Genomic DNA, 27872 nt, shown 5'->3' with positions numbered 1-27872 from the left:
CTGGTCCAAAGAACCATTATGTCTAGCCAGGATCAATTCAGGATGGGGTAGCCTTGTTTACCCTGATCCTGTGACCCTTTGCTCAAAGCCTTTCACTGAGGATCCTGAGAAATTCCTTAACAAGGTCACCGAGACCTCCCCTGGTCAGTGCACACCTGCCTCTCCAGCCCCACCTCCCATCTCAAGCTCCTGTGGCTCCCATCCCAGCCTTACCACCGTGTTCCCCTGCCTCACAATGGCTGTGCCTCTCTCCGCTGATACCTGGACTTCACCTATGTTTTCCCTCTGCCTGGAATTCTCTTCTCTGCCCTTTTTGCCTAGTTACCTCCTCCCTGACTTTACTGCCTGGGTCAAGTCATAGTTGCAAGTTCACATTTGAGAGGGGGAACTTCCTTGACAGCTTCTGCATATGCCCCCACTAAACTGTTTGCACTCACCTTTGTGTTCCCAGCACCCAGCATACCACCTGTACATGGAAACATGGAATAATTCACTCAAATCAGAGTCAGAGGGGCACCTGCTCTGGCTTTCCTCTGGCCACCCCTGCCCTAACCCCCCTGCAACACACAGGGACACAGGTCCACCTGGAGCTGCTGAGAGCCTTCCCTAATGGCTCCAAGCCTGCTTCGGGGCCCACACAGTGTGCTTCCTAGGCCTGACGCCCAGAGGACCTGGTGTTTGTACCCCTATGCCCAAGGGGTGGCCAGGGGGCACCTGTTAGAAGGGTCAGAGGATAGAACATTTTAATAGTCTCCAAGGGGTGGCTGTGATGAAGGTGTACTAGCCAAGGAAGGAGGATAGGACATATTTTATTTAATAATTTGTTGGCTGAATATATACCTTAGATATTTAGCCATACGCTCTGCAGACTCCATTTACAGTCTTCCCCAGGCCCTGCAAAAAAAAACCAAACCAAACGAAAAACAAAACAAAAATCAAAAAACAAGCACAGGGCTGGTTTCATGCATATCTGAGAATAAACTTTCTCTCTCATTCAATATCGAGATGATCCCCTGTATTCCATCTGCAATCTGAGCTCAAAGGAGGATTGACTCTTAAAGTCAACTGAGATAGAAATACTAATGCCAACACTCGATAAGCACAATGAATGGGGTGGGGAGGGGGGCGGGGTGAATTACCGAAGTCATTCAGTATCAAAAACATGTTCCCAAATCGTCATATGACACAAAAACATTAAAAATTATGTTCTTTGGATAGTGGGACGATGCATTTTCTTGCCTTTTTGCGTTTTGCTACATTTGAATTTTCCAACATAAACGGGCCCACATTTGTAATGAAAACCTTATTCTTTTGAAAAATCAAGTTACTTTTCTGTTTCATTTACAAAACATGAACGTTTTGCCAAAGCTCACCATCTTCTTTGCCCTCCCTTACATGGAAGCAATGCTAGGAATTTTCTGTCCATGTATTTATTTCACTGGCAGAGACAAAAAAACCCATATTTTCTCAGAACTCAGCAGCAAAAAAAAGACCACAGTTATACTTACATTTTATGTAGTGGGGAATCACAATAAGCCTCATTTATATGTTTAAAAAATGCATCGCCTGGCTAGTGGAAGCTGGGTCCACTTTATTTCAGGCAGCTACCTGAGTTTTCTTATACCACCCCTGCTGCCTAACTTCCATTAAGCCCACCTTGATTTCTTCCGGTTTCCTAAGTGTGGTCTGCAGTATGTTTTTCATAGCCATGCCCTAAAAATCCAGTTTTGGTTTTCGTTACTTAGAAATAAGTATTATCTAGTTCTTAACCTAGGAAAAACCAATTGCCCTCCTCCCCCAGCCACCCCTCCTTCCCCCATTCCTCCCACCAAGCCCCTTGCACCTTGTGTTCCAGCCAACTGGGGCACTCCCACAGCTCCCTCAGCTATTCCCACCTCCACGTTTTGGCAAGTGTTTTTCCTTCACTGTTCCACCCCACACTCAACCCTCCAAGTCCCTCCTCAACACCTCAGGCTCCATGGCCCTTGCTGACCTCCCTGAACCCTCACCCCTCCCAGCCCAGTGTGTCTGTCTCAACCTGGAAGGTCCCCCACAGCTGGTCTTTTCCCTTCCTCAGTGGTGACATCCCGCCTCCTATTGCTGACTACTTGCTACAGCCCTTGTCCTCTTCCCAGAACTAGATCATATGCCCTTGAGGTTAGGAACCCTGTTCTGCCAACATCCTTAACCCAGCACTGTGCCTAGGACTAGATGCGTGTCTGTCGGGTGGAACTGAATTAAGCCTACGTCGTTTGGCCAGTCTCAACATTTCTCCCTTGAGAAATGTGTCTGCTTAGGGCTCCCTTGAGAAAGGTGTCTTTTCATAGCCAATCCAGGAGACTGACTTAAGACAGTGATTGACAGAAGAAAATGGCCAGAAAAATGCAACAGGGAGCATTAAATTAAAAATAATTAAGGAGGGCTTCCCTCGTGGCCCAGTGGTTAAGAATCCGCCTGCCAATGCAGGGGACACGGGTTCCAGCCCTGGTCCGGGAAGATCCCACATGCCACGGAGCAACGAGGCCTGTGCGCCATGACTACTGAGCCTGTGCTCTAGAGACCACGAGCCACAACTAATGAGCCCATGTGCCACAACTACTGAAGCCTGTGCACCTAGCGCCCATGCTCTGCAACGAGAAGCCACCGCAATGAGAAGTCTGCGCACCGCAACGAAGAGTAGCTCCGGGTCACCGCAACTAGATTTCTCTAGTTGCGCAGCAACGAAGACCCAACGTAGACAAAAATAAACAAATTTATTTTTTTAAAAAAAGTATGAGCTAATTTCAATAATCATCTGAGGAAGGGGAGGGTGTGTGGAAGGAGACTGGATGGTGTTGGTCAGTTTTCAAGGTGGCTAATGGTGATGGGTACATGGGGGTTCATTTTACTGTTCTCTCTGCTTAAGTATATATTTGAAATTTTTGTGATGAAAAGATTTGAAGAAGAAGGCAAAGGAGGAGGAGAAGCAGCAGCTGATTTGCAGATTCAGAAGGGACCCTGGGCAGAGGAAAAAGAGAAGGGCTTGGCACATGGGTCTCTCCCTTTGGGAACCATCTCTCCTGGTAGCAGCACTCCTGCTCTCCAAGCACCTCTCCTGCATCTATACACACCGCCCCACCACTCATTTATATGGCCCCCCACGCTCAGACCTTTGACCTGAGTAACACCATCCCAGGCTCTGTCTCTTGGGTAATGCCCCATGTTCTAGAACATTCCCAGAGAGGCATGGGAGCCCCTCCAAGCCAGGCTCTACTTTAACTAATACAGTTGGCAAACCCTCATCCACGTGTGTGATGTCACACACTGAGATCTTCTGGGGCAGAAAGTCCTTGATGCTTCTCAAATCATACCAAGCAGGGACCCTGCAAGAAAGGATCTGCCACGGGTCAAAGGAGCCATCATGGTGGAAACTTCTCCACTCCGGAAGCTAGCAGAGAACTGACCACCGTCTGTCCAGAATGGCTCCATTCTAAATGACCCCTCAGAAGCTCTTCCCTAAGGCTGTGATTCTCCCATGAGTCACTGAAGTCAGATAATACACATTCACTGCAGCCAAGATGCACAAAGCACTGTACTGAGTTCATACTCAGGTCTTTCCAAAGTAATTCATGACATCCACAACGACCACGTCCAACCAGTTTTAGGAATAAACAAGCGGGAGACCCTCCAACACGAGAGCTCACTCTTATGCAGTCCCTTTCCTACTTCCAGACCATTAAAGGAGAGATATTTGTAATGTAGATGAGGCCAGTCCTTTTGCACGATGTTGACAGACACGAGGAAGATTCCAGAGAGAAATGCCACAGCAGCAAATGAATATAAATGATGCTTTTGCACTCTGTGCTTATAAAATGCCTTTTGTACCTGAATCTCAAAGCGCTCCAGGAAGCATGTCTTTGGCACTTCCACTCTGGGTAACTGTGAATGGTCAGATCTTCTCAAGTCATTTGTGATAAGAAAGAACAAAAGTCCGGACACTTTTAAAATGCAATATTCTTGCCTTCTGGGTAGTAAACAAAAGCGTGCAGATGGATTATGACATCTGTGGATTCTGGCTTCATTTCCTGGAGAGAACAAAATGTAAATAAATATGTAAAAAACTGTCATATGTGGATAACACTCATGGTCCATCCAGTAGTTACCATTCTGTCCAACATGCTCCTGCAGTGGATTCCATTCCTGGGTGCAGCCTTGTGACTGCATTACACTGACAAGGTAAAATAGATCTCTTCAATGCCCACAGGAAGACAAATATAGAAATGTTTAGTAAAAAGGTCCAGTTCTGACACTGGACACTTTTGCACTAAGTGATGCCTTCCTTTTGTTCTCTCCACTGGAAACTTCCTTGGAAATGCTTAATAGCTAAATGATTCATTAGGGTCTGCAAAGGCCAAGCCCTTAACTGGAAAGGCAGAGGCCTGCCTGAGGGATTGATTTGAAGGTTCATTTGAGAATTCTTTCCTTCTCACCCTCAGCCTAAGGTGTGTGCCCAGCATGAACCACCACTAGTGCTCCAGCCACCACTGAGGTGCCTGGAGAGCAGTCGTTAGTGAGTTTGGAACTTTTGCTAGGATTCATTTAGGGTAATAATCAGCTAAGGGGGATAAAACTCACAAAGACTCTAAGGACGTTTCTGCTGGGAAAGTAACACCCAGCAGAGACAACCTGCCCCTACGATCATCTGTGCTGGATTCTGAAAGTCAAGGCTAATAGCTTGCAAAAGAATTTGAGTTCATCGTGTATCTAGAAAAGTATCTGCATTGAGTTCAAATGCAGTCGAAATGATTTCCAAATAGTTTCAAGTATTTTGCTTAAATGTTATTAGCCTACAGAACAACAATTAAATAATTATCAAGAGTAAGTATGTAAGGTATCCTGTAATTGTAACCGAGGGCTCCTTGCTATGACACTGGTAAATGGCACATCAAGGTTTGCATTATCTTATACTCTAAAATTTTTCTACTCTGGTCAAATTAAAGTGTAAAGGAAAATATAGATTATTAATTTACTAACTGTTCTTGACCTAAAGAGTAGCTAGCATGTGGTTTTTGGTTCTAAAAGCAGTGGTGTATAAACTCTTATCATATACTATTATTAGTTGAAAAAAATTCTGAACATGTAGCCCCAATATATGCATCTTAATTTATTTGTAAATAATATACTGGCAGTAATACATTAGCATAAAAATACAAAAGTAGAAAATGTTTAAAGTCTAAAACAATATTTTAAATATTTTATTTATTGATTGCAAACTAGTTCTGCTCTCGCTAGCATTTTTTTTAAAGAGAATAAAGTGGTCAAATAGGTTTATTTTTGTGACTCTTGGCTGAAAACGCTGTGATATAACAATTTGAAGTGTGCTTCTAAGTTCCGTTTATTTTAAAACTTGGTTTTAATGGCTGTCATTGCTTAAAGTATCTCAAAAGATAAGTAAACTAACTAGGAAGAATCACACCGCTTACCAAGTCAAACTGCTCATTTCAATTGTTTCCACAAATCATGCAAAGGTTTTAAATGAAATTTGGCTAAATCTCCATCGTCTCTGAAGTCCACCAATCCTCCTTTTACAAACCAATTAAATGGTGTCAAGGAATAATTCAGAGATGCTTAGCTAGTTGTTTCACATGCAATTCATTTACTTGTACATGAGGAAGAAAGGTCAATTGACTGTTGTCATGGAACACAATTAAAAACAGGATGTATAAAATAGAGGAGAGAGGAAAAACCCTGCTGGCAGCTGGGAACAGTGAATCTTACATGCACATTTTGGGGGTAAACAAATCAGTTGGAGACTGACAAAGAGATCAGTCTGGGCGTTCTGAGTAGGCCAACTAGCAGTATCAAAGAAAACAATTAGGACATGGATCCCAAAACTCTCCATCTGGGAGAGCTTTTTAAAGAGGTGAGAAATTTCAGTTTCTAAGTTTTGTGTGGATATTTGCCTTTTTTTTTTTTTAATAAGCGATACATATCACTTTTAGCAACAAAATCATGTAACACTGGAAAGATTTGCAAACCTCTATTTTCAGAAATGCTCTCTCCATAGGATTCAGTTCTTTTGAAAACCAATGAGTTTCTCACTCATTGTTAAAAACATCACCGTTATCATGAAGGAACAGATTAAGTCTGTTTATTTTTGTGAAACTCTCTCCTACACCATCCTAATGACAGCTACTTGTCATCACAGAAAAGATGAGTAAATGTGGAATACTTTCTGTAAAACAAAATATAGTAACTCATTTTTTAAGCTTGACAGTTCTTTCAAGTGCTTTGTCACAAGATGATCTGTGATCTGTGTGGTACATGAGATTTTCAAGGTCATCCCCATCTTATTACAAAACTCTGAAAAGATTCTTCTAAAGGTCTTTTTTTTTTTTTAAGTCTTCATTGAATTTGTTACAATATTGCTTCTGTTTTACGTTTTGGTTTTTTTGGCTGTGAGACCCGTGGGATCTTAGCTCCCCAACCAGGTATCGAACCCGCACCCCCTGCATTGGAAGGCAAAGTCTTAATCACTGGACCGCCAGTGAAGTCCCTAATGGTCTTGTTTTGTCATATTTTACCCTGTGGATGGCATCCAGTGGCCCATCCAAGCCACCAAATGCCGTGGTAGACGGCATAATGGTCCACAGACACCCAATGTCCTTCCTTAGGGGACCATTAGTCTTCACCACCACCTGGATGCTAAGCTTGGCCACGTGTATCATTTTGGCCAAAAAAAGTGAGAGGCAGTGTGTTTTTCACTTCTGAGCCGGAGCTTTAGGAGCTAGTTTATGGTTCACCAATCTCTTTGTTGCCCCACCACCCCTACTAGTTCCAGATGCAGGTTGCTTCATCAACCTGGGTTCTGGAGTAAAAATTACCTGGACCAGTGAAAGTCTGTCCCAAATGTCACATATGACATACTGCTACTAAATATTTGGAAATTCTTACCCCCAATTTTTTCTGTTTATCTTATATTTATTTATTTTATTTGGCATCCCTAGTTTAAGTCACTGACATCTGGGAATCATTTGTTTTGGCTGCATAACCCAATCATACTGGACTGATACACCAGCTGACCATGGCCCAAGGAAGGGCACCTGTGTCAACCTGTATGTTAAGCATTAGTAAGGCTTAATTTTGCCTTTACTTTCCAGATTAAAAAAAACAAGACAAAACAGAAGCCACAGTTCTTCCTGCACCCCAGGGGATAATCCTTGGAGATCACTGTTCTAAGTTGTGGTCTGCAGGCCAAGGTGGTCAGACACTAGTAACTCACCAAAAACATAGATTCCCCAGCACTGGCCTAGCAATACTGACTTAGCATCTGGAGGTGGTTAGAGGATTTGCTCGCTTAACAAGTTCCTCAGGTGATTCGGAAGCAAATCAAAGTTCCACTGGCCAGTGTTTGCAATTTGACTGTTTTAAAGACTAAGTGTACTTACTAGTACTCCGGGACCTGGGTACCAGTCCTGCCTTTGCTATTTAAACTACCTTTGCACGATATTCAACAGGTTAATTCTATCCTCCTTTCTGGACTGCACTGCTCTCATCTAAAGAGGGACAGGATTGGCTCAGATAATCTCAAATCTCTCTTCCAGCTCAAAGTCCAGGACCAGGAATCAGAAAACCAGGGACTTTCAGTGACCAGCAGGCAAAGTACACAAGCGAGGCTGAGTAGGTATAAGACACTAGGTCATGGAGGGGACGGTGGCAAACAGACTGAAGGGCCCAAGCCTCAGTCTAAGCACTCCCTGAAGTTTTCTTCTCTGTAGGCGGGGCTGTTCGGGAATTCCAAGGGCCCTAAGCATATCTGCCTTACATGCAACTGTAAAAGTTTTAGAAAAGATTTCTCATTTTGCTTTGGAAAGTACTGTGTGCTACGAGTAACTAAATGAATTTTTGATTGGCATTTCTCTGAAATCATCTTGGGTTCTGGGAGGATTTTTGTAAGCAGAGAAAATCTAACATACAAATAGTTTTAGAATGGAACAAACTGTGTGAATACTAACTTTAATAATTAATGACATTGACACTGCAAATTTTGTAGCTACTTCATTAAACATTGTAGCTTTCATTTTGCAAGATTAAAAATATGTATATCTTGGAGCCAACAACATTGTTTTTATGTCTCAAACATTTTGATAAGCATTTTAAAAGCCTGTTGGCACCAGTCATTTTAGCTGCATTAGCCCGAGGGCTAAAACAGTTCTGTGGGCTGGTGCTGCGTTGGCATTGGTGAAACAGATGATTAGACAGAACATTAGCCCTTGAGGAGCTCACAGTCAGCAAGGGACGTAGATACAAGTACGTAATTTTTCTATAAGGGGGCAAGTGCAGGAAAAAGCTACATACAAGTTTTGGGAACAAAGAAAGGGACCCTATGGGGTAAGGAGAGGGAGGTGTCAGGAGAGACTTTTTAAGGATGATACCTGTGACGGATGAGTCTTTAGGAATGAGCCAGGTGAGGAAGGGAAAGGTATTCTAGGCAAAGGAAAAGCACCAGCAGACACAGGTTATGGGACAACTTGTTGAAGCATCAAACTATAAGCAGTTCATTCATTCAGCAAACATCTCTTCAGTGGTGATGGCGTCAGGCACTGGGAAGACAGGTAAACATGTGAGAGCACTGATTGGTTACAAGATCCAGGATAACTGCCCCTGCAGGGCAGAGCAAGCCACAGATGATGAAGTACACCTTGACGGGGGCTGGGAGCTGGGGGGCAGGGAAGGAGGGGAAGGCAGACACTGGGAAAATATAAAAATGAACATAAATAAGTGTCTTAAAATGTGAAGTTCTGGAAGTAATGACCCATGTTTTCCCACATTATATTTCAATCACAGACATTAAAAACAATTAGATTAACTTAAACCCACAGCACATAAACGTTTCTGAAGAGGGAAAAGAAAAAAATTAATAAGCACTTAGAGCTAGAAGAATGTGTAAACTTTATGTCATTCAGATGTGCTTAGTTTCTCCTGCCATCAGGGATCATCCTCCTTCACTACCTAAATCTCTCTAGTCCTGCCCTGTGAGAGGCCCCAGAATATCTGGTCCCTCCTCAGGTTTCCTTCCACAAACAGTTCCTGGGCGTCCCTGGTTCCCCCAGCCCAACGCCCGCTCCCATAGTCCCCTCTGCCGCTGACCTCTCTTTTTCTGTGCTGCGTTCCCGGTTCTCTGTGTTTCACTCTTCTCGCTGCCTTTTCACAGGCTGTTTCCGCACATTTTCTCCCGAAGCATTATCAACAAGGGTTCAGGCACTTACTTCTCAAAGAGGCCTGCAGTATATGTGAGTCCTGAAGAAAGAATCACTGCTACATCAGGAAATCCCTTCTTGCAAACACAGAATTATACAATAAAACAACAGAATTCAAAGATGATTAGAAGCTAAATTATATATGTATAAAAGCTTAATAAAATGACATTTTACTATAAAATAATGCATAATCAGAAAGAAAAACAGGAAAATGAAGCTTTAAAGAATAAATTTTAAATCATTTCATTTTACCCCGTAGAGATGTTTTTATGGACACTGACACAGAAATAAACATGTTTGTGAAATTAAGATCTTATCACAGGTTTGCTTTACTTTTTTTTATCACAACATCGCACAGGATCTTACAGTACAGGTACACTTATATTAACATACAATGTGCAATTTAAATGTTCTTGAATATTCTTTAAAAACAATTTATTGATAATAGTTGCACAAGTTAATGGTATTATGTACCAAAAGTAGACTTAACCATCCTAATGTCCTTAGACCTTTAAGTTGTGTTCAACTTTTTACTATAATGTAAAATAACAATGTGTTACTTGCAAAAAATGAAAAACATTGACTGCAAAATACAAACAGAAAATTATAGATATCAAAACCAATACATGTTGATTTAAGTTCTACAAAATATACTATGATATTAAATTCACTGTTAAATATAAATCATAAAAATGTTTTGTTACAATTGAAAACAATTTGTAAATTGAGTTTAACAGTTACAAGGACTTCTAAATCTGCAGATAATTAGTGTATTATCAGCACCTGATGTAAATTACAAATTGAGATAGCCAAGTAATTGCCAAGGCAAAACTAAGTTTTCAAGAAACTTTCAATATTTTACTGCAAAACAAAACAGTTTTATGAAGGCTGTGGCTGCATGTAACGATACGATACTGGGTTTCGGCTCAGAGGTTAAGAGAGCCGAGCACCTTCGAAGCTTTACACAGACCTTGGCTATTTCTCTACCTCTTTGCTACTCAAAGCACTGGCATCATCTCCTGGGGGTCTGGTAGAGATGTAGAATCTGAGGCCCCTCTCAGACCAACTGAATCAAAATCTGCATGTCAACTAGATCCCCAGGTGTTTCCTGAGCCCTTTAACGCTCGAGAAGTCCCTGGACCACCGGAATGCCCTTTGCTAGTTCCCTAAGGCCCGACAAATACGGGGCTCTCCGTAGATGCTCCAGGCGTCACTAAACAGCAAACTCTGCACCTCTGGCGGTGCCGTCTCCTCTGAAATCCATCCCTTCAGCAAAGGCGGAGGGCCTCTTCTCCCCGCGGAGCCCCGCCGCTCCTACACTCGGGACCGCGAGGTCCATGCACGCACTGCGATGAGCGGACAGTACGCCGAGGCCGGGCTGGCTTGAGTCTGGACGGCCCCTCACCTGGGCATGTCTTTCCCTTCCTGGGCCTGTGAGCCCGACTGCAAACCGAAGGGGCACTGAAAGCTGTGGCGGGAAAAGCGCTGACACTTCACTACTTTACGTAACGGGAGCCGCTGGTTACAACTACGGCCGCTCTTCCCCGCCCACGCAGAGAGGACCTCTGCGACTTTGACTCCGCCCAAAGCCCAAGTCCCGAGGACGGTTGGCCAACAAAGACCGGCGTGCAAGGGGTGGAGCCTGGGAGTCAGATAACGCGAGAAGTAGTTTCCCGCAGAAACTCTGGCAGACATCAGCGCACGACAGTTCCCGCCCCCGCCGCGAAGCTGGTATCTACCGGGGGAGGCGGGGCCGGGCCTCTGGAGCAAAAGTCGCGAGATTTGAACGCGTTCGGTCCAGTTCTTCCTGTCAGAGGCCGGAAGTGCGGGGCGTATCTGGCTCCTGCTCTGCTGGCCAGCAGCGCCTCTGGGCCCGGCAACTTGTTACGGCTTCTCGGGTCGAGACTTGCGTCGCCTCGCGTCGCCTCGCCTCACCTCGCCTCACCTGGACCGAGGTGATGGGGGACTCTAAGGAGGCCGGGACCGAGGCTCCGCCGGCCGGGGCCGCTGCTCGGGGAGGGCTCAGCCTCTTGTCCCAAGGAGAGTCCGAGGAACCTTCTGCACAGGTGAGTCCGCGGTGGGGCGGGACCTGCAGGGCTCCGTGGGCTGCGGGCCCGCTCGGCCGGGAGGGATGTCACGGTTCCCGGCGGCTTCTGGCGCCTTCTCCACGCCTCCCCGACGGCCCCCCAAACGGAGTGGAAGTCCGTGTGCCTGTCGGTGTACTCAGGCATTTACTTGCAGATCATTCGTATCAAAAGCAGTCCTGGCTTCCCAGTCGAAGATAACCGACAGGTGAGTTAGACACGACCTTCGCTCTCAAGAAGCGTACGTGTAAATATGTGGTTCCCAAGTCGGCACAGCCTTGCAGAGCTGAAGGGAGAAGAGAGCAAGCTCACCGAGATGGCACTGAGCTAATTAATGTTAGAAGGGCGCAAAGTGTTTGCCAGGCCGAAGCGGGGCTACGTGAAGGAAGGTTGGAAGAGTTAACTTAGACCCTGAGCTTTCTTGGGGCTGTGCAAGTGAAATCTGTGCGCACCCCCCAGGGACTTGCTATGAAGTTAGACATTCAGAGTATTTGTGTCGTAAACTGACTAATCAGTTGCTAAACGCTTACTTAAAAACAAAAAAGGCCCAGATATCTCACCACAAACTACTTTCTAAATGATGTATGTTATTGACATTGAAATACATCTTTAATATTGAACAGAGGTTTTATTAAATTTTGCATTTAGTTAACGTGCTACTCTTGACTCCTTGGTTTCTGCTTCTACACTTTTTTATGAATGTTTTAAAACATAGTTCGGTTGGCCTGTTTCCTAGCTAATAACCCATCACACTCCTCGACTGATCTTTTTTTGTTTGAAATTATGTGAAAAAGAGCTAAGTAAATGGTACACATTCACGCTCACATTTATTAACTGCTGTTAGTAACATGTAGTATATGTTCTTGTAAGCCTGATGTGGTAGGGTTTTTATTATTATTAAGATGGGGTATTTTTATTCCTAGTAGTGTATATTAAAATTTCATTTAATGTTTTAATCAGGGATCAGCTTTATTTCTTGGAGGCAATGAAGTGAAGAGCCGAGCTGTGGTGAAATACTCTTCTGCCCCTCCTCGGACAGCATTTGCACGCCTCCAAGAGAAAACAGACTTGAAACTCCCACCTGCCAACTGGTTACGAGAGAGTGCCAAACTAGGACCAGCAGGAACTACCATTCTTGGCAACAGTAGGAAAAGCAAGCCATTTTCAAGGTAAATATTAACTGATGGCATTTTTACCAGTCCCTCAACCCTCCACCTTAAAACTCTTAATACTCGCTGTTCAGTTTAATTTGTAATGCTCATCAACGTGCCAAGATTTCGCTTTGGTAAAAGATTGTATTTGACTTTCAATGTCCTTTATCCCCCTGATAATAAGACTCTGTTAAAATATGAAGATATCAATCGCATATGCTTCTTTCAAGTCTGCATCATGTTATTAACAAAGATGAGTTTTGACCACTAAAATTCCATTAGCTATTTTAATTTTAGCCAATTTACATACCTTTTGAATGTGTGAATGCAGAGAATCAGGGTGGCACATGATGAGGAAAACCCTTAACACTGCCTAACCTGTCTTGTGGAATTTTTCATTAAATGGTGGTGGATTGTCTGGGCTGAAAAAGCAGTGATGTAAAAACACAGCATGTCGAGTGATGTACCCCCTTGACTTTGACACTTGGTGGTGGTATTTAAAGTTGAGAGAGTGGCCTGGGTCTTACAGAGAAAAATATAATGATGTCCATATTCTTGTAGACCGTTTAATATATGGGGTTCTCTTTTTTCCTCTCAGCAATTGAACCTAACATATTTCTGCATAACATATAGCAAGAGCCATAAATACATTAGTACCTTATGTGCCAGTAGTTTGGAAATTATCCTAATGTCTCAGAAGGTAAAAGTTATATTTGTAAAATGTTGCTTGTTTGTAGCACTATTTATACTAGCAAAAAAAAAATTGGAAATAGTCTGCATATCTTCTTTTAGAAGAATGGCTTAATAAATTGTAGGTCAACAGAATTAAATGTTATAAAGTGATTTAAATGATAATTATATTGACTGTGTACAGACACTGTGCTGAGTACTTTATATGTTTATCTCATTTCATTCTCACAACAACCCTTTGAGTTTGGTACTGTTAACTAACTTTCCTGCGGAAAACTGAAGCTTGGAAAGGTTAAGTAACTTGCCTAGACCACATGGTAAATCGTCAGCATGCTTTGAAGTGAGGCAGTCCTAAATAAGTATCTTGACTCTCTGCCTCCTACAAACTGAAAAATGGTGACATCGGCTGCCTTTCAGGCTTGCAGATTATAGATGTGCCTCATGTGGTACCTGGCACAAGTTGGGTGCTCAGTTAGCTGTTTTTTCTCTTTCTGGTTGAATTGGTTTCATGTGCATTTTTTTCTCATATATTTTTTAAAAGGGTAGTAGTGTATATCACTGGGAACATAATCCCAGAGACAAAAATTCTGATAAATGTTTCTGTTGCTATTTTTCTCATCTCCCCACCTAAAAATAATAATAACTCTGACTGTTTTCTATTGGATATTTTTTAGACTTCATGACTACAAAAATAAAAATAATTGTTAATTGTTTTTATTCTAAATATTTACTATTAATTGCTTCTATTACTATTCTGTTATTACTATCTTTTATCAAATCCAAGATGCTATTGATTTTTAAGTCACCCCATTATTTTAATTTTTTTTAATTTATTTTTTCTTGAACTATAGTTGATTTACAATGTTATGTTAGTTTCTGGTGTACAGCAGAGTGATTCAGTTATATGTATACACACACACACACACACGTACACACACATATGTACATATTCTTTTTCATTGTGGTTTATCACAGGATATTGATTTAGTTCCTGTTCTCTATAGTAGGATCTTGTTGTTTATCCATTCTATATATAATAGGTTGCATCTGCTAATCCCAAACTCCCAATCCATCCCTCTCCCTCTCCCCCTCCCCCATGGGAACCACAAGTCTGTTTTCTATGTCTGTTAAGTGACCCCATTATTTTATGTACCATTAAGAAGGAAAAACTAGCCAACTGTAATGGTGATAGGCATACTGATTTCGGAGGTGTTAGAATGTGAAAAACGTGTATCCAAGAAACGATGAAATGTAGTATTCTATTATAAACAATACCTGCACCACCCTGAACGTGATTTTTGTGGCCTTTGTTTTCTCCTTCAGCTTTGGGATGGCATACGACTTTATTGATTCAGTGGGAAATGATGTGGATGTTGTCTCTGACTCTGAAGTAAGTGTTCTTATTGCAAATGTAGTTGGGATGTTTGTGCTGGGGATTTATAGCCTGCTTTGTCTGCAGTCTTGAAAAATTAGTGATGAAATAAGCTACAACTATCTGATTATTGAATACCTTTTTTATTAAAGTAACACTGTTCACTGCGTCTTTCCTCAAAGAGGAGGGAGCAACCCCCCAAATAGTGGCAGTGGTAATTAATATTAGTATTGATGGTTGTGTTTTAATGATAGCAGTTTTGATGATAGCAATTATAATGTTGGGTTATGTAATGTTACTAGTTGAGAATTAGATGTGATACTTTTGGTAAAATCTGTTGATCCTTAGTTGGCCAATTTTATCTGAGATGCTAAAAGCCTGGGTCAGTGCAACAGTGTGACCTGTACATACTTTATGAAATTCCATCGTGTACAAATAAATCTTTGACTGTCATTTACATTAACACAGGGTGACTGGTAAAATGTAGGTGATTCTGGTTCTAAAGCTCTGTCTTCTATGTGTTTATAGGTAGCTCTTTGTGTAAAATACAGTTTGTATGACCTTAAGGAAATAAGGTTTATTATGCTTTAAAGTTGAGTGAAGTTAAAATTTGAAAGATTCCAGATCACACTACAAAGGTCTTTCTAAATTGTTTTTTTCTCTTGATTTTTTTCAAGAACATAAAAAAGCTTCTGAAGATTCCCTACAGCAAATCGCACGTGAGCATGGCAGTGCACCGCATAGGAAGGACTCTCTTATTAGACGAGTTAGATATTCAGGAACTCTTTATGAGATCATCTCAGGTAATACGTGAAAAATAACAAGAAAAACACTATTTTAACAACTTAGGGGAACTAGAAATGTGATTTTGTTTCAAAGAAAGGCCAAAGTGGAAATGTGGTTGAGTACTTCAACCAAGAAGTGAAAAGGTTCACTGAAGATAAAAAAGCTTTAATAAAGAAAAAATAGAAAAGAGAACGGTGAAGAAACTTACTTCATTGAAACCAACAACCAGGATTCTTGCAAGGAAAAGGGTGAAGTGAATGAAGAAAGTTGTGAAAAATCTGAAATTTCAGGGACTGGTTAAATTTTTGAAAAGTCCTTTGATGTCTCCATTAAAGACATTTTCATGAAACATGGCTGCCAGGAAATGTGAAAAATGTTTAAAAAATTATTCCTATGAATATATAGTTATATTAGAATTAATTGGTTCTCTTAAAGTAGAGCTTCTCAAACTGTATGTGGTAAATGACTATTCCCCCTATTATTTTGTAAAGTATAATAATATAATAATATTTCAGTTTCTGAAAGCTTATTCAGTACTTCTGTATTTACCTTGTCATTATAAATAGTTCATGGTTGCAAATAGTTCATGGTCTTGCCACTCCCATAGTCTACTCTTTAAAGAATATTCCTGCAGTGCTTTGATATAGGAAAATAAGTTACAGTGATTTAAATTGACATTTAAAATAAATGTTTTTCCATTTGAAAAGACCACAGTTCAGTTCAGTCTGTATATGTTAGCCACTGGGCAGGATCTTGAGAATCACAGTCCTTGCTTCCTAACAGCTTATAATTTGGGGGTTATAAACACACAGATAATTTTAATGCAGTGTGCATAGTGGGACTGATTCCAGGCACTGAAGAACATGTTATAGAGAGAGTCACCTCTCCTTGTCTGGCTTAAAGAGAGGAGGAGAACAGGGAGATTTCCTAAAAGAGTTGATAGGGACTGAGTCTAGAAAGGTAAATGTTTTACGAGTGTAGGTTTATGAAGTGGAATTTAAAAAATAAAAAGTATTTCCTATAAGAGGGCAATAGGTAAGGAATTGTTTTGACTGCAAGCTTGGTTAATTTATCAATTTCTTATGTTATTCAGACTGGTGATTGGACGTGGTTAAAAGAGTTTTATCAAAGACTTATTGATCAGAAGTGGCAGAGGAAGAAAAAAAGCAAAGAACACTGGTATCAGAAGGCTATTCTTTCGAAGTTTTTATATTACAGGTACTTGGCTACTTGTTTATTTTTATCTTAAGAGGAAAAATGAAATTCTGATCTAAAACGTAATTTGAAGCCAGCAAAAGTAATTTAAGTTTTGCCGCTATTATTGTTGACATTTGCCCTATATTGCTTTTTTAACGAGATTTGTGCTTGATTATAGAATCTGGTTTTTAAAAACTGGTGGCCTGTTACATAAAGTTAACTTAGTAACAGTGTGGTTTTTTTTCTGTCTGATTTGGCCAGTATCAATGGTGATGGAGCTGCTCAGCCTGTCCCATCTACTGCAAAACAGCAGAAATCGTCCAGCGCAGATCAGACAAACGATTCGGATGGGGCTTCTTGGCCTGCCCCCTTTGAAATGCCTTCTTCAGTCTCTGAAGACCCCAGTGCTTCCAGTCAGGTTAGTTAGTACTTAGATGCTAATTCAGCAAACTCATTTAAGGAGACAAAATCAATTATTTTGTTAATAAAAATAGACGAACCGGAGTGAAAAATATTCCATCAATTTATGTCTTCACAGTTACAAAAAGTACTTTCTTTAGTTTTTCAATATGGAATTTACAAGGGATATCGTGAATGGCTAGATCTGATGTTTTTTAAGAAATAATTCAAAAACATTTAAAAGTTTTTACCACATTTAAGATAGCTTATCAATATGTTTATTGATACTGATTATCTCCTTAAAGTCATAAAGAGATACAGTATATTTAAACTGTAGAAATATTAAATACCTATCAGATATTGAGACTCACAGGCCTGTTTGTAATTTAAATACTGATCTTCTACCTTAACTTTTAGTCAGATTGGTAGGCCTGAAATAGCCCTGCAGATTTTCTAGATGAAGTTGCTAAGACTTAACCTACATTAATGTTATAAAGCTTTTAGAAAGGAAGAGAGAGTAGACTGTTACCTCTTTTGTCTCTTATATTCTTGGTTCTTATTGTTCATTTGTTTTTGTCCTTATTGTGTCTATCAAAGAATAAAATAACTCCATAGATGTAAATTGTGCATGTTTATTTTTAGGAAAATATATTGACAAGCTTGAGGAAGGTAAAAATAAGATCTTTAACTTGGTAAATTGTGTTTTTCCTCTTGCTGTGTATTCTCACACGTTGAACATTCAGCATTTGTCCAGATACTATCTATCCTCACAACTTATAAGGTTATAGGGGACAAATAGCTTTAACTTGATTTTAGTTTTAGTAGGTTTTCAGATAGAGATGCCTCGTTAAACTGTAGTGACCTTAAATTTTTTCCAAAGTTGGGAAAACTGGAAGGAAAAGGAAGGGAGTAATTACCATGCAAGTCCATCTAGTGATAACTGTAGGAGGTGGGTATGTTACATAAATGAGAAGGGACATGGGTGCTGGGTGCTAGGAGGGTCCCATGTCATGACTTAGGTAGTGGTTACATAGGTAATTTGCTTTCTAACTAGTCATTATACTGTATTCTGTATTATTTGTTTTATGTACTTTCCTATATGTGATTATACTTCACTAAAGGAGTTTCTAAAAAATTACTTAGTATTCCTTGACTTCAAAATACATTATAAAAAGACCACATAATAGAAATACTAGTCTTCTACCACCCATTTCCTCCTTTATGAGTGTTATCATCTGTCCTTTAAGGGTTACTATGAAAAACCTTGGAGGCTTTTGAGAATATGCAGACCTGCATGTGGAGGAAGTGACCTGGAATCTACTTAATGCCTCTTAGGCCGTGAACTTTACTCCACGTGTGGCGTATAAATTTGTTTCATCCTTGGAGCTGCATATGTATTGTGTTGATGGTATCATTTTACAAATAAGTAAATAAAGCTCATAAAAAGTAGATGTTTGTCTGTGGCCACAGAGCTGATGAAGTTCCAGCTAGGGTCTAAACCCTGATATTTCTGACTTCAGAGGCCTGTTCTCACAGCATTACTCCAGTGTGCCCATGTATCCCCCACATTTAGAAGGGCCCTGTAAGCAGTCAGGTTGTCTTAGCAATGGCATATTCCTAAGTAGAGCTACCCTGCCTAAAAATAATCTTTTACAGAATACTTTTTATAACATATATAAATCTTTAAATTTCAACATTTAGAGATGTATTTTTGTTCGTAAGCTATCACCTCATGAATTCTTGCTCCCAACACTAAAACGGCTAGTTTGAGGCCTGTGTTAAGCATTAATAGAGTTTAAGTAGGTCTCTGTGGTATGGCCGTGAGCCAAACCTTTATTGAGGACATTATAAACTAGAGCCCAAACTCCCACTAAAGCAGCTACCTGGCAAATACAGTTTGGGGGGTTGATAACTTGTCTGTGTAAATAAACAATATAATAAATGTTTGAAATCCTTTAAGGACCCTTTGAAAAGAAGACAAGACATAGCAGAAGCACTGGAGATTTCCCCCCCATGCTTGCAGTTATACGTACTTTGCAGGCAGGTGCTAGGCCTGTTAGCACACACATAGGAATAAGCAATGCACACACATACTCACATGTGCATGCACATATGCATGCTCATCTTGGTCTAAAGTAATGTTTCTTAAAGGTTTAAAGTAATGTTTTTTAATGGCAACTGCCCTTATGGTTGGAAAGTTGAGTGGTGGACTGTGTTTACCCATGTCAAAGATTCCTCTTCCTATGTGTTTTCAAAATATATTCCACAGAATCTAATAAGAATAAGAAAGTGTTATGAGATCAGATACATGTGAGAACATTGGATTATACAGAGGCGAAGTAGGTTTTTCCAGTGCAGGACCTCTTAGGGGCTTTTTAATGGTAATAAGAATTGTTACTCTCCAAAAGCAAATCATTGGTAAGCAGTGTTTTTCAAACCTGACTCCAGAAATTTTTCACCCAGGGACTAGACTTCTGTGAAACACACACTAGGAAATGTGAAACTGGAGGCTGTTCTGATGACCAGTGTCTCAAAAATACGGCTGAGGTTTCTTAGGAATTTTTTAATCCAGTAGGGATGGGGTATGCTGAAAGAGCAGTGCTCTTCTGATTCACCCAAAAAAAGGAAAAAAGCTTGGAAAGCTTAAAATCATCTTTCATTGTTATTTGAATAATATCTAAATGTGATTAGCTTATTATAGTAACCGGTAATTAGGAGCTCAAATATGTCACCCAGTGATGAGAGTTAATGATTTGTATTAGCCCTGATTTACAAGAGTAGATTTGATGTGTATGCTTTGAATGTTTAGGTGATACTCTTTAACAGTAGGCCATTTTAAAGTAATTACGGCAGCAGAATCACTCCTTATCCTTGCACTTTTCACAGGGAGGTGAGCCTCTTGAACCCTCATACATAGTGGGGCATGTGGCCTCAGCACCTAAAGAACAAAACCTGACTACTTTATTCAATGACGGGGAGAACAGTCAGGTATGCTTTTCGTGGTGTCCAAGGTGAGACACCTAATCCCCAGTCTACTTCGTCATTTAAAAACTAGTCTAAATTGGATTCATAGGGGAAGAAATCCACTTGATCCTGAATCTCTTTCTAAGCATCTCTGTGATCTTATAGCTCTGTGGCTTTAATTTACCTTGTCTCCCTTGTCTTTTCCTTTTTCTAATCTTTCTGTGGATCATGGGGGGAGATTACTGATCTCCTGTTTATTATATAATCTTTCTATTTGATTTTAAATCACAGGGTCTTAAAAATGATTTTGCTCGGAATATTTTATGGACGTTTGAAGACATACATATGCTGGTTGGCTCCAACATGCCTATATTTGGAGGAGGCAGATACCCAGCAGTCAGCCTGCGCCTCAGGTAACCAGGCTCGTGTCCCTTTAGATCAGCCTTCCGTCTGCTTTCGCTTCTCCATTCCAGCATCGTTGCCTTTTCTAGTTGTTTTCACTTCCCTTCTTGCCCCACCAGTTGAAATGGCTGCAGTGAGGAAGGAGTGTTTCAGCAAATGCTGAAAGCCCTCTGGCTGGCTTTTCATTCTAGTCCTCAGTGAGTGGAGTCAGAGATCTGCTGTGCTGACCTAGTCTTAAGTCTGAATCTACAACTTGTGAGAATATAATGTAGTCTATTTAACTAGTCAAGGAGATGGTCTACCAGCTTTCTGTTAACTAATTGTGAGCATTTTTTTAATGTTCCAGGTGTATGTGTTCATGCTAGTCCATGTGAATTCTGACTTGGGCACTATGATGCATGCTGGTCAGTCTTTCACTTCAGGTTGTGTGAAGAGCGTGCAGTAGGCTCCCCGTCATCCGCTGTCGTAGTTCCTCCTATTCTTACTGAAAACTCTGATGGACACCCATTAGAAGTCCAAGAAAAGCTTGTGGAAGGATGTTAAGTACAACACACCACATAAGCTACATGTGCGTGTCTCATCAGAAGAGAAAGCATAAATGGCATTCTCCAACTAGGGAGAATAGATTAAAATATTTTAATGGGGGAAATAAGTCTCAGGTGATTGACTATGGAACAGCTTAATTAAATCAAATAACACTAGAAATGTGTATTTTTAGGGATAACAACAAACCAATTAATGTGCTAACTGGAATCGACTATTGGTTGGACAACTTGATATGCAATGTACCAGAGCTTGTCATGTGTTTTCATGTAAATGGAATTGTACAGGTAAGATAGATACAGTGCAAATTTTAAAATAATCTCTCAAATACAGATTGGAGCAGAAAGTACCTCACTAAAGTTTTTAAGACTGTTAAATACTAAGGTGTATTTTGGCAAGGAAGATAGCTATGGATAAACTCAAATTTGAGTGTTTTCACGTTTGAGTTGGTGATATCAGAATTCTAGATGTTATAGGAGTCTAATTTTACAGGTAATTTGTGGGCAGGTCATAATACAGTACTAAAATCTATATTTGTAGCCAGAGAACTGTAATTTTAATGCCAGGAACCCACAGTAATTACCTGAAAGTGTCCTAACAGTAGAGGTGTTTATTCAGTATACAAATACCTACTCAGTTTATGCAGAGTTTTAAGGAAAGGCCCCAGCATTGCATAAAAGTAAATAGTTTATATAGCAAATTGTTATTGAGCATATTCTATTTATGAGGGACTTTGTCCCCATCAGAAATGTTGGAGGAAAAACAATAAGGTTTGGTCACTACTCAAAACGGTTTAACCTAATGGGAAATAAGAATGTGCAAAGAGAAAAATTGGAGACAGTGGGTGAAGGATTCACAGTGTAGTGCACACAGGAGTCTGGATGATTAGAGAAGGGTGAGATCACTTCTGTTTTGATCTGGTCTATTTTCCAACTGATTTGTAGTTTCTAGTCTTAGAGTACTTCAGAAAATACGGTAAGTGGCCTTTAGGGAAGTGTAAGCAGAAGACAAGCTAAAGCTACAGAGGCGCTTTAGAAATCGTGATAGTGGTCTTCCCTGGTGGCGCAGTGGTTGAGAGTCCGCCTGCCGATGCAGGGGACACGGGTTCGTGCCCCGGTCTGGGAAGATCCCACATGCCGTGGAGTGGCTGGGCCCATGAGCCATGGCCGCTGAGCCTGCGCATCCGGAACCTGTGCTTCGCAATGGGAGAGGCCACAGCAGTGAGAGGCCCACATACCGGGAAAAAAAAAAAAATCGTGATAGTAATAGCCTTGCAGCCTTTACTCTTACTGTTGCCTCCACACGCCATGCTCCATTTCTGTAAAGGAATAGACTACATAGCTCAAGGGGAAAAGAGGATATACTGGAGACACTGCCCAGATGACTATAGTGTCAGGGGAAAGAAAAAGCCAGAAATACATATTTTGAGAAAGTTTACTGGGCGAAGTCTGCCTTCATTTACCACCTTCCCAGTGGAAAACCATTAGGGTAGAATAGAAGAAAGTGTACAGTGTGACTTGTTCCGTGGTTAGGACAGAAATGAGATCCTGCCTAAGTGTGTGGTTCAAAATCAGGTGATGACTCCCCCTTGAGAATTATTCCTGTGGTAAACCACCACATTGCTGGCAGGGATGGGTCAGATTTCTTTGGAGTATCAGGGCAGAAAAAAGACCAAAAACCAGTGCCTTAAACTCTCATGCTGCGTAGGTCTCTAGTTGCGGGATTCGTATGTTTGGTCGCTTTTTCATAAGAGAAGTGTTGCTGTGTAGGTTTTCTCTTAAACTATCTTCTATCTGTTTTACAGAAGTATGAAATGATAAAGACAGAAGAGATTCCCAATTTGGAAAACTCTAATTTTTCTACTAAAGTCATAAAAGATATTGCACAGAATATTTTATCATTTTTGAAATCTAATTGTACCAAAGAAGGACATACCTATTGGCTATTTAAAGGTAAGCTAATTCTTGAATGAATAGTAATTGATTTGAGTGGCAACTGTAAAGTGAGGTTTATTTGGTTTTTTTGTTTTTTTTGTTTTTTCCCAGCAAGTGGCAGTGATATAGTGAAGCTCTATGATCTCACTACTCTTTGTGAAGAAACTGAAGACAAATACCAAAATCCATTCACAATGCCAGTGGCTATTCTCTTATATAAGTGAGTGCTTTAAGAAGTTAAGATGAAGAATTAGCCTTACTTACAATTCTTAAGTGTATAGCCACATTATCTACGCCAAGGTTTTAAATACCTTTTAGATTTTCATAGTTTAAAAAAAGTGTATGTATGTATGTATATATACACCTATATACTGTTCCAAAATAAATGGGGAAGGGGGAGGGCAGGTATATAAAACACAACATTTAGTAGTTTCTTATGGCCCTTATTCCACTGGAAGGAAAGAAGAGTGTGCCTAGACTTGAGTCTTGTAGAGAACGATGAATGGGGAGTAAATTTGATATGAACTTCTTTTAGGGTTGCTTGCAACATGATGATGAAGAAGAATCAAAATAAGAAACACTATGGGACTGTTAGAACCCTGCTTCTGAATTGTGTTAAATTGCTGGACAAAGGCAGGCATCCTCAAGTAAGATTAACATATGCTCTCTAAAAGAATTCTGGCATTCTGATAGAGAATTGTTGCCTAGACATTAAAGCCGCCTAATTCATAGTCTGCAGCTGCCCAGTGGATCCAGTTTGGTAACCAGGTACCACGTGTGGCTCTTGAGCACTAAAGTGTGCTTCATCTGAATCGAGATGTGCTTTCAATGTAGAATACACACTGAATCTTGAAGAGTGTGTGTGCGCATGTGTGTACACATTACATGATGAAATATTTTGTTTATTGAATCAAGTGTAATATTAAAAATTGATTTCGGGCTTCCCTGGTGGCGCAGTGGTTGAGAGTCCGCCTGCCGATGCGGGTTCGTGCCCTGGTCCGGGAAGATCCCACATGCCGCGGAGTGGCTGGGCCCGTGAGCCATGGCCGCTGAGCCTGCGCGTCCGGAGCCTGTGCTCCGCAACGGGAGAGGCCACAACAGTGAGGCCCACGTACCGCAAAAAAAAAAAAAGAAAAAATTGATTTCAACCAGTTTTTACTTTTTTTTAATGTAGCCACTAGAAAATTTTAAATTTTGTGTCTGGCTCACATTTCTCTTGGATAGCACTGTTCTATAAATGTACAATTCACACAATTTTAGTAAAGTAGTGCTGTTTTTCCTTTGTATTATCACTGTTAAAAGGTGGAAAACTATAGTCTCTTGAAAGATCCATTTACATGAATGTCAGTATGAATAAGGTCCACATCCTGTACCTCAGTATATAAAAGCGTCTCTTAAAACAACCTCAGTTCTGTGCCCATGGTTTTACACCACCCTTATTACCCTCAGGTGTCTGAATTTGACAACTGTATGTTTCAGTGTAAGGATAGTTGTGTCCTATTTAAATCAGAAGAGATATGTAGTATCTGTGATTTTTTTTTTTTAAAGATCCAAGTTCCTTTTAGTTGTGGCCACGTGCAGTTTGGAGATAAAGATTATCCTAGAGACCAAACCAAGATAAACTGTTTTTGAAGAAAAATGGCAAAGCAATTTCTGGCTTAAATGTCTAATTGCTGATTAAGGTGATGGTGGTTAATAAGTTAAAAATAGTGTTAAGACTATTGCATGTCTGAGACTAAGAATTACCTAAACAGTAGAGTAAAATAAATGCTAATATATAAATGCTAATTTTAAGAGAAACCAGATTTTCTGGACTTTTCCCTCATTAAGCTAGTGGAGGTTTTCCCCCTGGAACCATAGGTCGTATAGTAAATATTAGTTGCCTATTAAAGATAAACTAATTAGTTCATAGCGTGTAAAGAGAAATTCTTGTTTCTTGGTTGATACGGAGTGATGTGTTGCTAACATTTTAGTTATGACACTTTATACGTGAAAACTTGTCTCCAGTGAAATACATTTGCCACTTTTTCTTAAGAGAGAGGGCTGGGAATGGAATAATTTTAGGAAATAAACATATCAACCCATGAGGATTTTACAGAGTACATTCAGAGTGTTGGTACTTTGAAACAGGAACATTTCAGTGTGTATTAACAGTCTGTGGTGGAAACAGCCTGTCTGCAGGTCTCTTAAAATTTGTTAGTACAGTAGTAAAATTCATTCCACTTTAGAATGCTCGATTTTGATGAGTTACTTATATTTTTTTCTTTTTATAAGATTATTGCTTCAGCCAATTACATGCTTTCAGAACTCTTCCAATTGGATGAACCTAAAAAAGAAAGTTCAGAATCTCCATTAAATGAGAATTCTGATGAAAGTTATAGTGAAGAGGAGGAGGAGATGCCAGACAGTGATGAAAACGTATCCTACAGCACCTGTTCTGATCCATCAGATGATAACAAAGCAGTAGCTATAATTAAGTCTGTTGGAGAATTGTCAGTTCCAGAAAAATACAAATCCATTCATCAAATCAGAGTAAGCATATTGAAATTTGTATTAAAATTTCATCAATGGAAAAACAAACAATCGTTAATTGAATACAGTTAGCATCTCAAGAGATGGCATTACTTCAGTAAATCTTTTATGGTCTAGGGTCTAATAATCATTAGCTCTATGAATTCTGAAACTTGGTTTTATAGTTGTCCCAGGGTAACTGATCCACATGCAGACCTATGGTGGGCTGATGTGTAAACCACATCAATATGTTAATTTTTATGTGGGAGATTTTCCTTTCCAGTGACCAGTGTGCAGCCCTGGCTGCTCACCATGGTACTTCTTCCCGATTGCTGTGTTGCTGGGAGACTGAATGTGTAGGTTGCTTGGTGCACGTAGAATCAGAGCACATGGGTGGCTCATTATTGATCCATATGTGGAGAAATCTGGCACATTGTCCCTGTGCTACAGGATGGTGCTTTTCAGTGACTGTGGCCATGTCAGCTGGATTGGACATGTCTCTTCTCTGGTCACAGCCCGAAAGACCCTAAGAGCTTCCTGCCCTTTTGGTTTCTCTTGGTGTCAATTGTGTTGACTGTCATACCATCCATCTTTTTCTAGACAGTGTAATTATGTTTCATTTTTCTAAATTATAATTAATTTCCTGTCATATTTATAGATAATCTCTTAATTTAAGCTCTGAGTTTAACTTTCAGGTGGAAATTTTATATCCAAATAGGTTTTTAGAGGACACCTCTGTGTCACCCCAAAACATTGCCTGTCCTTCTGACCTTCTCTTCCTTCATTTCTCCTCTCATTTACCTTAGCCCCACTGCCTTTTTTTCTGTCTCTCACAAACCGTCTTTCTGAATTTTAGTGCACTTGCAGCTTGAACCCCGCAGTACAGTAAAAAAATGTTTCTGATTATAAACAAAAACATTGATTGTAAAAGGTACCTATATTTGGGAAACTGCATTGTAACAGAATGTGATTACATTTGGAGAATGGTATGCTTACAGATTTTTTTTTTGTTTTTTACAGAGACAGCACTTTCTATCAATATTGAAAGCACTCAGAAATACAGTCATAGTATTCATATAAACATGTCTTTCATGGTAGCTTTGCCTTATCTCAGTACTTTTTGAAGTACAGACAGCATGGCTCCAGAGCCCCGGCCTCAGCACTCGCTCACTGAGTGCTTGAACACATTACTTAACATCTGTGTTTACTTCTCTGTATAACGAGAATGGTAATTCCAGCCTCATAAAATTCACCAAATGGAATGCCTCGCAGAAGCTCTTACACATGATATCACTTAGTAGATGGAGGCTGTTAACTGGTTCTCCTCCTAATTAAGTATATAAATTATACAGTGAGACCATTGGCAATACTTGTTAACTTATTGCTAAATTGATGATATTATTAACTGTGTGTTACCAAGAACTAGTGCTGATTAGGAGTCAAGCTCACCCGTCGGATTAGGTATACATTTATTTAAAACATTACTACTCTCATTCTTGCTTTTTTTGTTGTAATAGAATTATTTTTTTGAATTTTAAGTACTTAAAGCAACATGTATGCTGGAAGATCTTTTTAAGCAAGATTTTTGTTGATGCTTATATCAGTTTACTCTGCAATTAAACAGTGCATTAGCCTTAAAATGTCAGATACCTCACTAAGCTGAATATACAGAAAATTTCAAAATTATTGACTTGTAGAGTTTTAGTAATTCCCAGGAGATGGAATTTGTCATATCAGTGCATATTAATAATTTTAAATGTTTGTTTCTGAAGCCCAGTTGCGCATTTCCAGTTTGCCATGACACAGAAGAGCGCTGTAGACTTGTGCTTACCTACGTTCTGGAGGTAAGTTTCAGTGTAGACTGCACCGTTTCAGTAAAACTTGTACTTGATATGCAAATAGTGTTTGTTTATTGGTGCCTACATGTTATTCTGAATGATATTCTACTGTGATTTTCCCCCCCTTTAAGCATAAGTTGAAAATTAATGTCTCCTAATTTTCAGGTCAAATGTAGTAGTTTTTTAAAGTCTGTTTTCAAAATTTAAATTCTCCTAAATGTATCTAGTAGTCCAGATATTGCCTTATATTTAGTTTCCAGTTGGTGTTCAGTGACACGTATAGTAAATGTTTCTCTTCTTTTAAAGGGTTTAAAATCTGTGGACAGCAGCATCAAAAAAGAAAGTGACCTCCCTGCCGCTGACCCCAACACCCCAATCCCACTAAAATATGAAGATGAATCCACAAGGGGGGGTCCTGAGGGTCTGGAGAAGCAGATGGCCTTGTTTTTGGACAAAAGTAAGTTGAATTGAAGTGCAAATAAGGCCTTTTCAGCGGAATAATATAGTAGGCCTTTTCAACAGCAGACTTAGGTCAATTAAGGCATTCATTGAAAGGAATTCAGAAAAAGGATATCATGTGAATGGAAAGTGGGGGAAGATATCCTTTCAATTGAAATATAAAATAAAACAGGATAATTTCGATCCTTTATAGATAGTTCTAAGAAGAACATAAGGAACCTGCTTCCTCCTGTTACCTGCTGTGAGGAACTAATGCCTTCAGCACGGTGGGGTTCTCCTGAGAAAGCCCCACTTCAGTAGATG

At 40.1% G+C, this 27872-nt stretch overlaps 2 protein-coding genes across 7 annotated transcripts in view; one reads left to right on the top strand and one right to left on the bottom strand.

Moving 5' to 3' along the window:
• The window catches only part of TEX36 (testis expressed 36), a 49059-nt gene extending 38221 nt beyond the window's left edge, over positions 1-10838 (bottom strand). For 2 of the 4 annotated variants that reach the window (XR_009559354.1, XM_060286416.1), the window contains exons 1-4: positions 10645-10838; positions 9130-9279; positions 8415-8582; positions 3865-4064 (exon numbers count right to left, since the gene is read on the bottom strand). The gene's annotated coding sequence lies outside the window, so the exon portion shown is untranslated. Of the gene's footprint in view, positions 1-3864; positions 4065-8414; positions 8583-9129; positions 9317-10644 lie in introns of all 4 variants that reach the window. The other 2 variants (XM_060286417.1, XM_060286418.1) reach the window with 2 other exon arrangements.
• Positions 10839-11060: 222 nt separating this feature from the next.
• Positions 11061-27872, top strand: part of EDRF1 (erythroid differentiation regulatory factor 1) — a 39924-nt gene continuing 23112 nt past the window's right edge. For 2 of the 3 annotated variants that reach the window (XM_060286157.1, XM_030832051.2), the window contains exons 1-15: positions 11061-11305; positions 12284-12492; positions 14488-14554; positions 15214-15339; positions 16416-16540; positions 16781-16937; positions 19805-19906; positions 20174-20295; positions 21003-21114; positions 22632-22779; positions 22873-22981; positions 23297-23408; positions 25036-25293; positions 27045-27116; positions 27417-27567. In XM_060286157.1, the coding sequence (XP_060142140.1) occupies positions 11198-11305; positions 12284-12492; positions 14488-14554; positions 15214-15339; positions 16416-16540; positions 16781-16937; positions 19805-19906; positions 20174-20295; positions 21003-21114; positions 22632-22779; positions 22873-22981; positions 23297-23408; positions 25036-25293; positions 27045-27116; positions 27417-27567 (1978 nt within the window). In that variant the 5' untranslated portion in view covers positions 11061-11197. The remainder of the gene's footprint in view (positions 11306-12283; positions 12493-14487; positions 14555-15213; positions 15340-16415; positions 16541-16780; positions 16938-19804; positions 19907-20173; positions 20296-21002; positions 21115-22631; positions 22780-22872; positions 22982-23296; positions 23409-25035; positions 25294-27044; positions 27117-27416; positions 27568-27872) is intronic. The other variant, XM_060286158.1, reaches the window with a different exon arrangement.

Source organism: Globicephala melas, chromosome 16 (assembly GCF_963455315.2).
Source record: "Globicephala melas chromosome 16, mGloMel1.2, whole genome shotgun sequence".
Taxonomy (NCBI): domain Eukaryota; kingdom Metazoa; phylum Chordata; class Mammalia; order Artiodactyla; family Delphinidae; genus Globicephala; species Globicephala melas.
The sequence above is the reverse complement of the archived record's forward strand: the minus strand, read 5'-3'. Positions and strand labels throughout refer to the sequence as shown.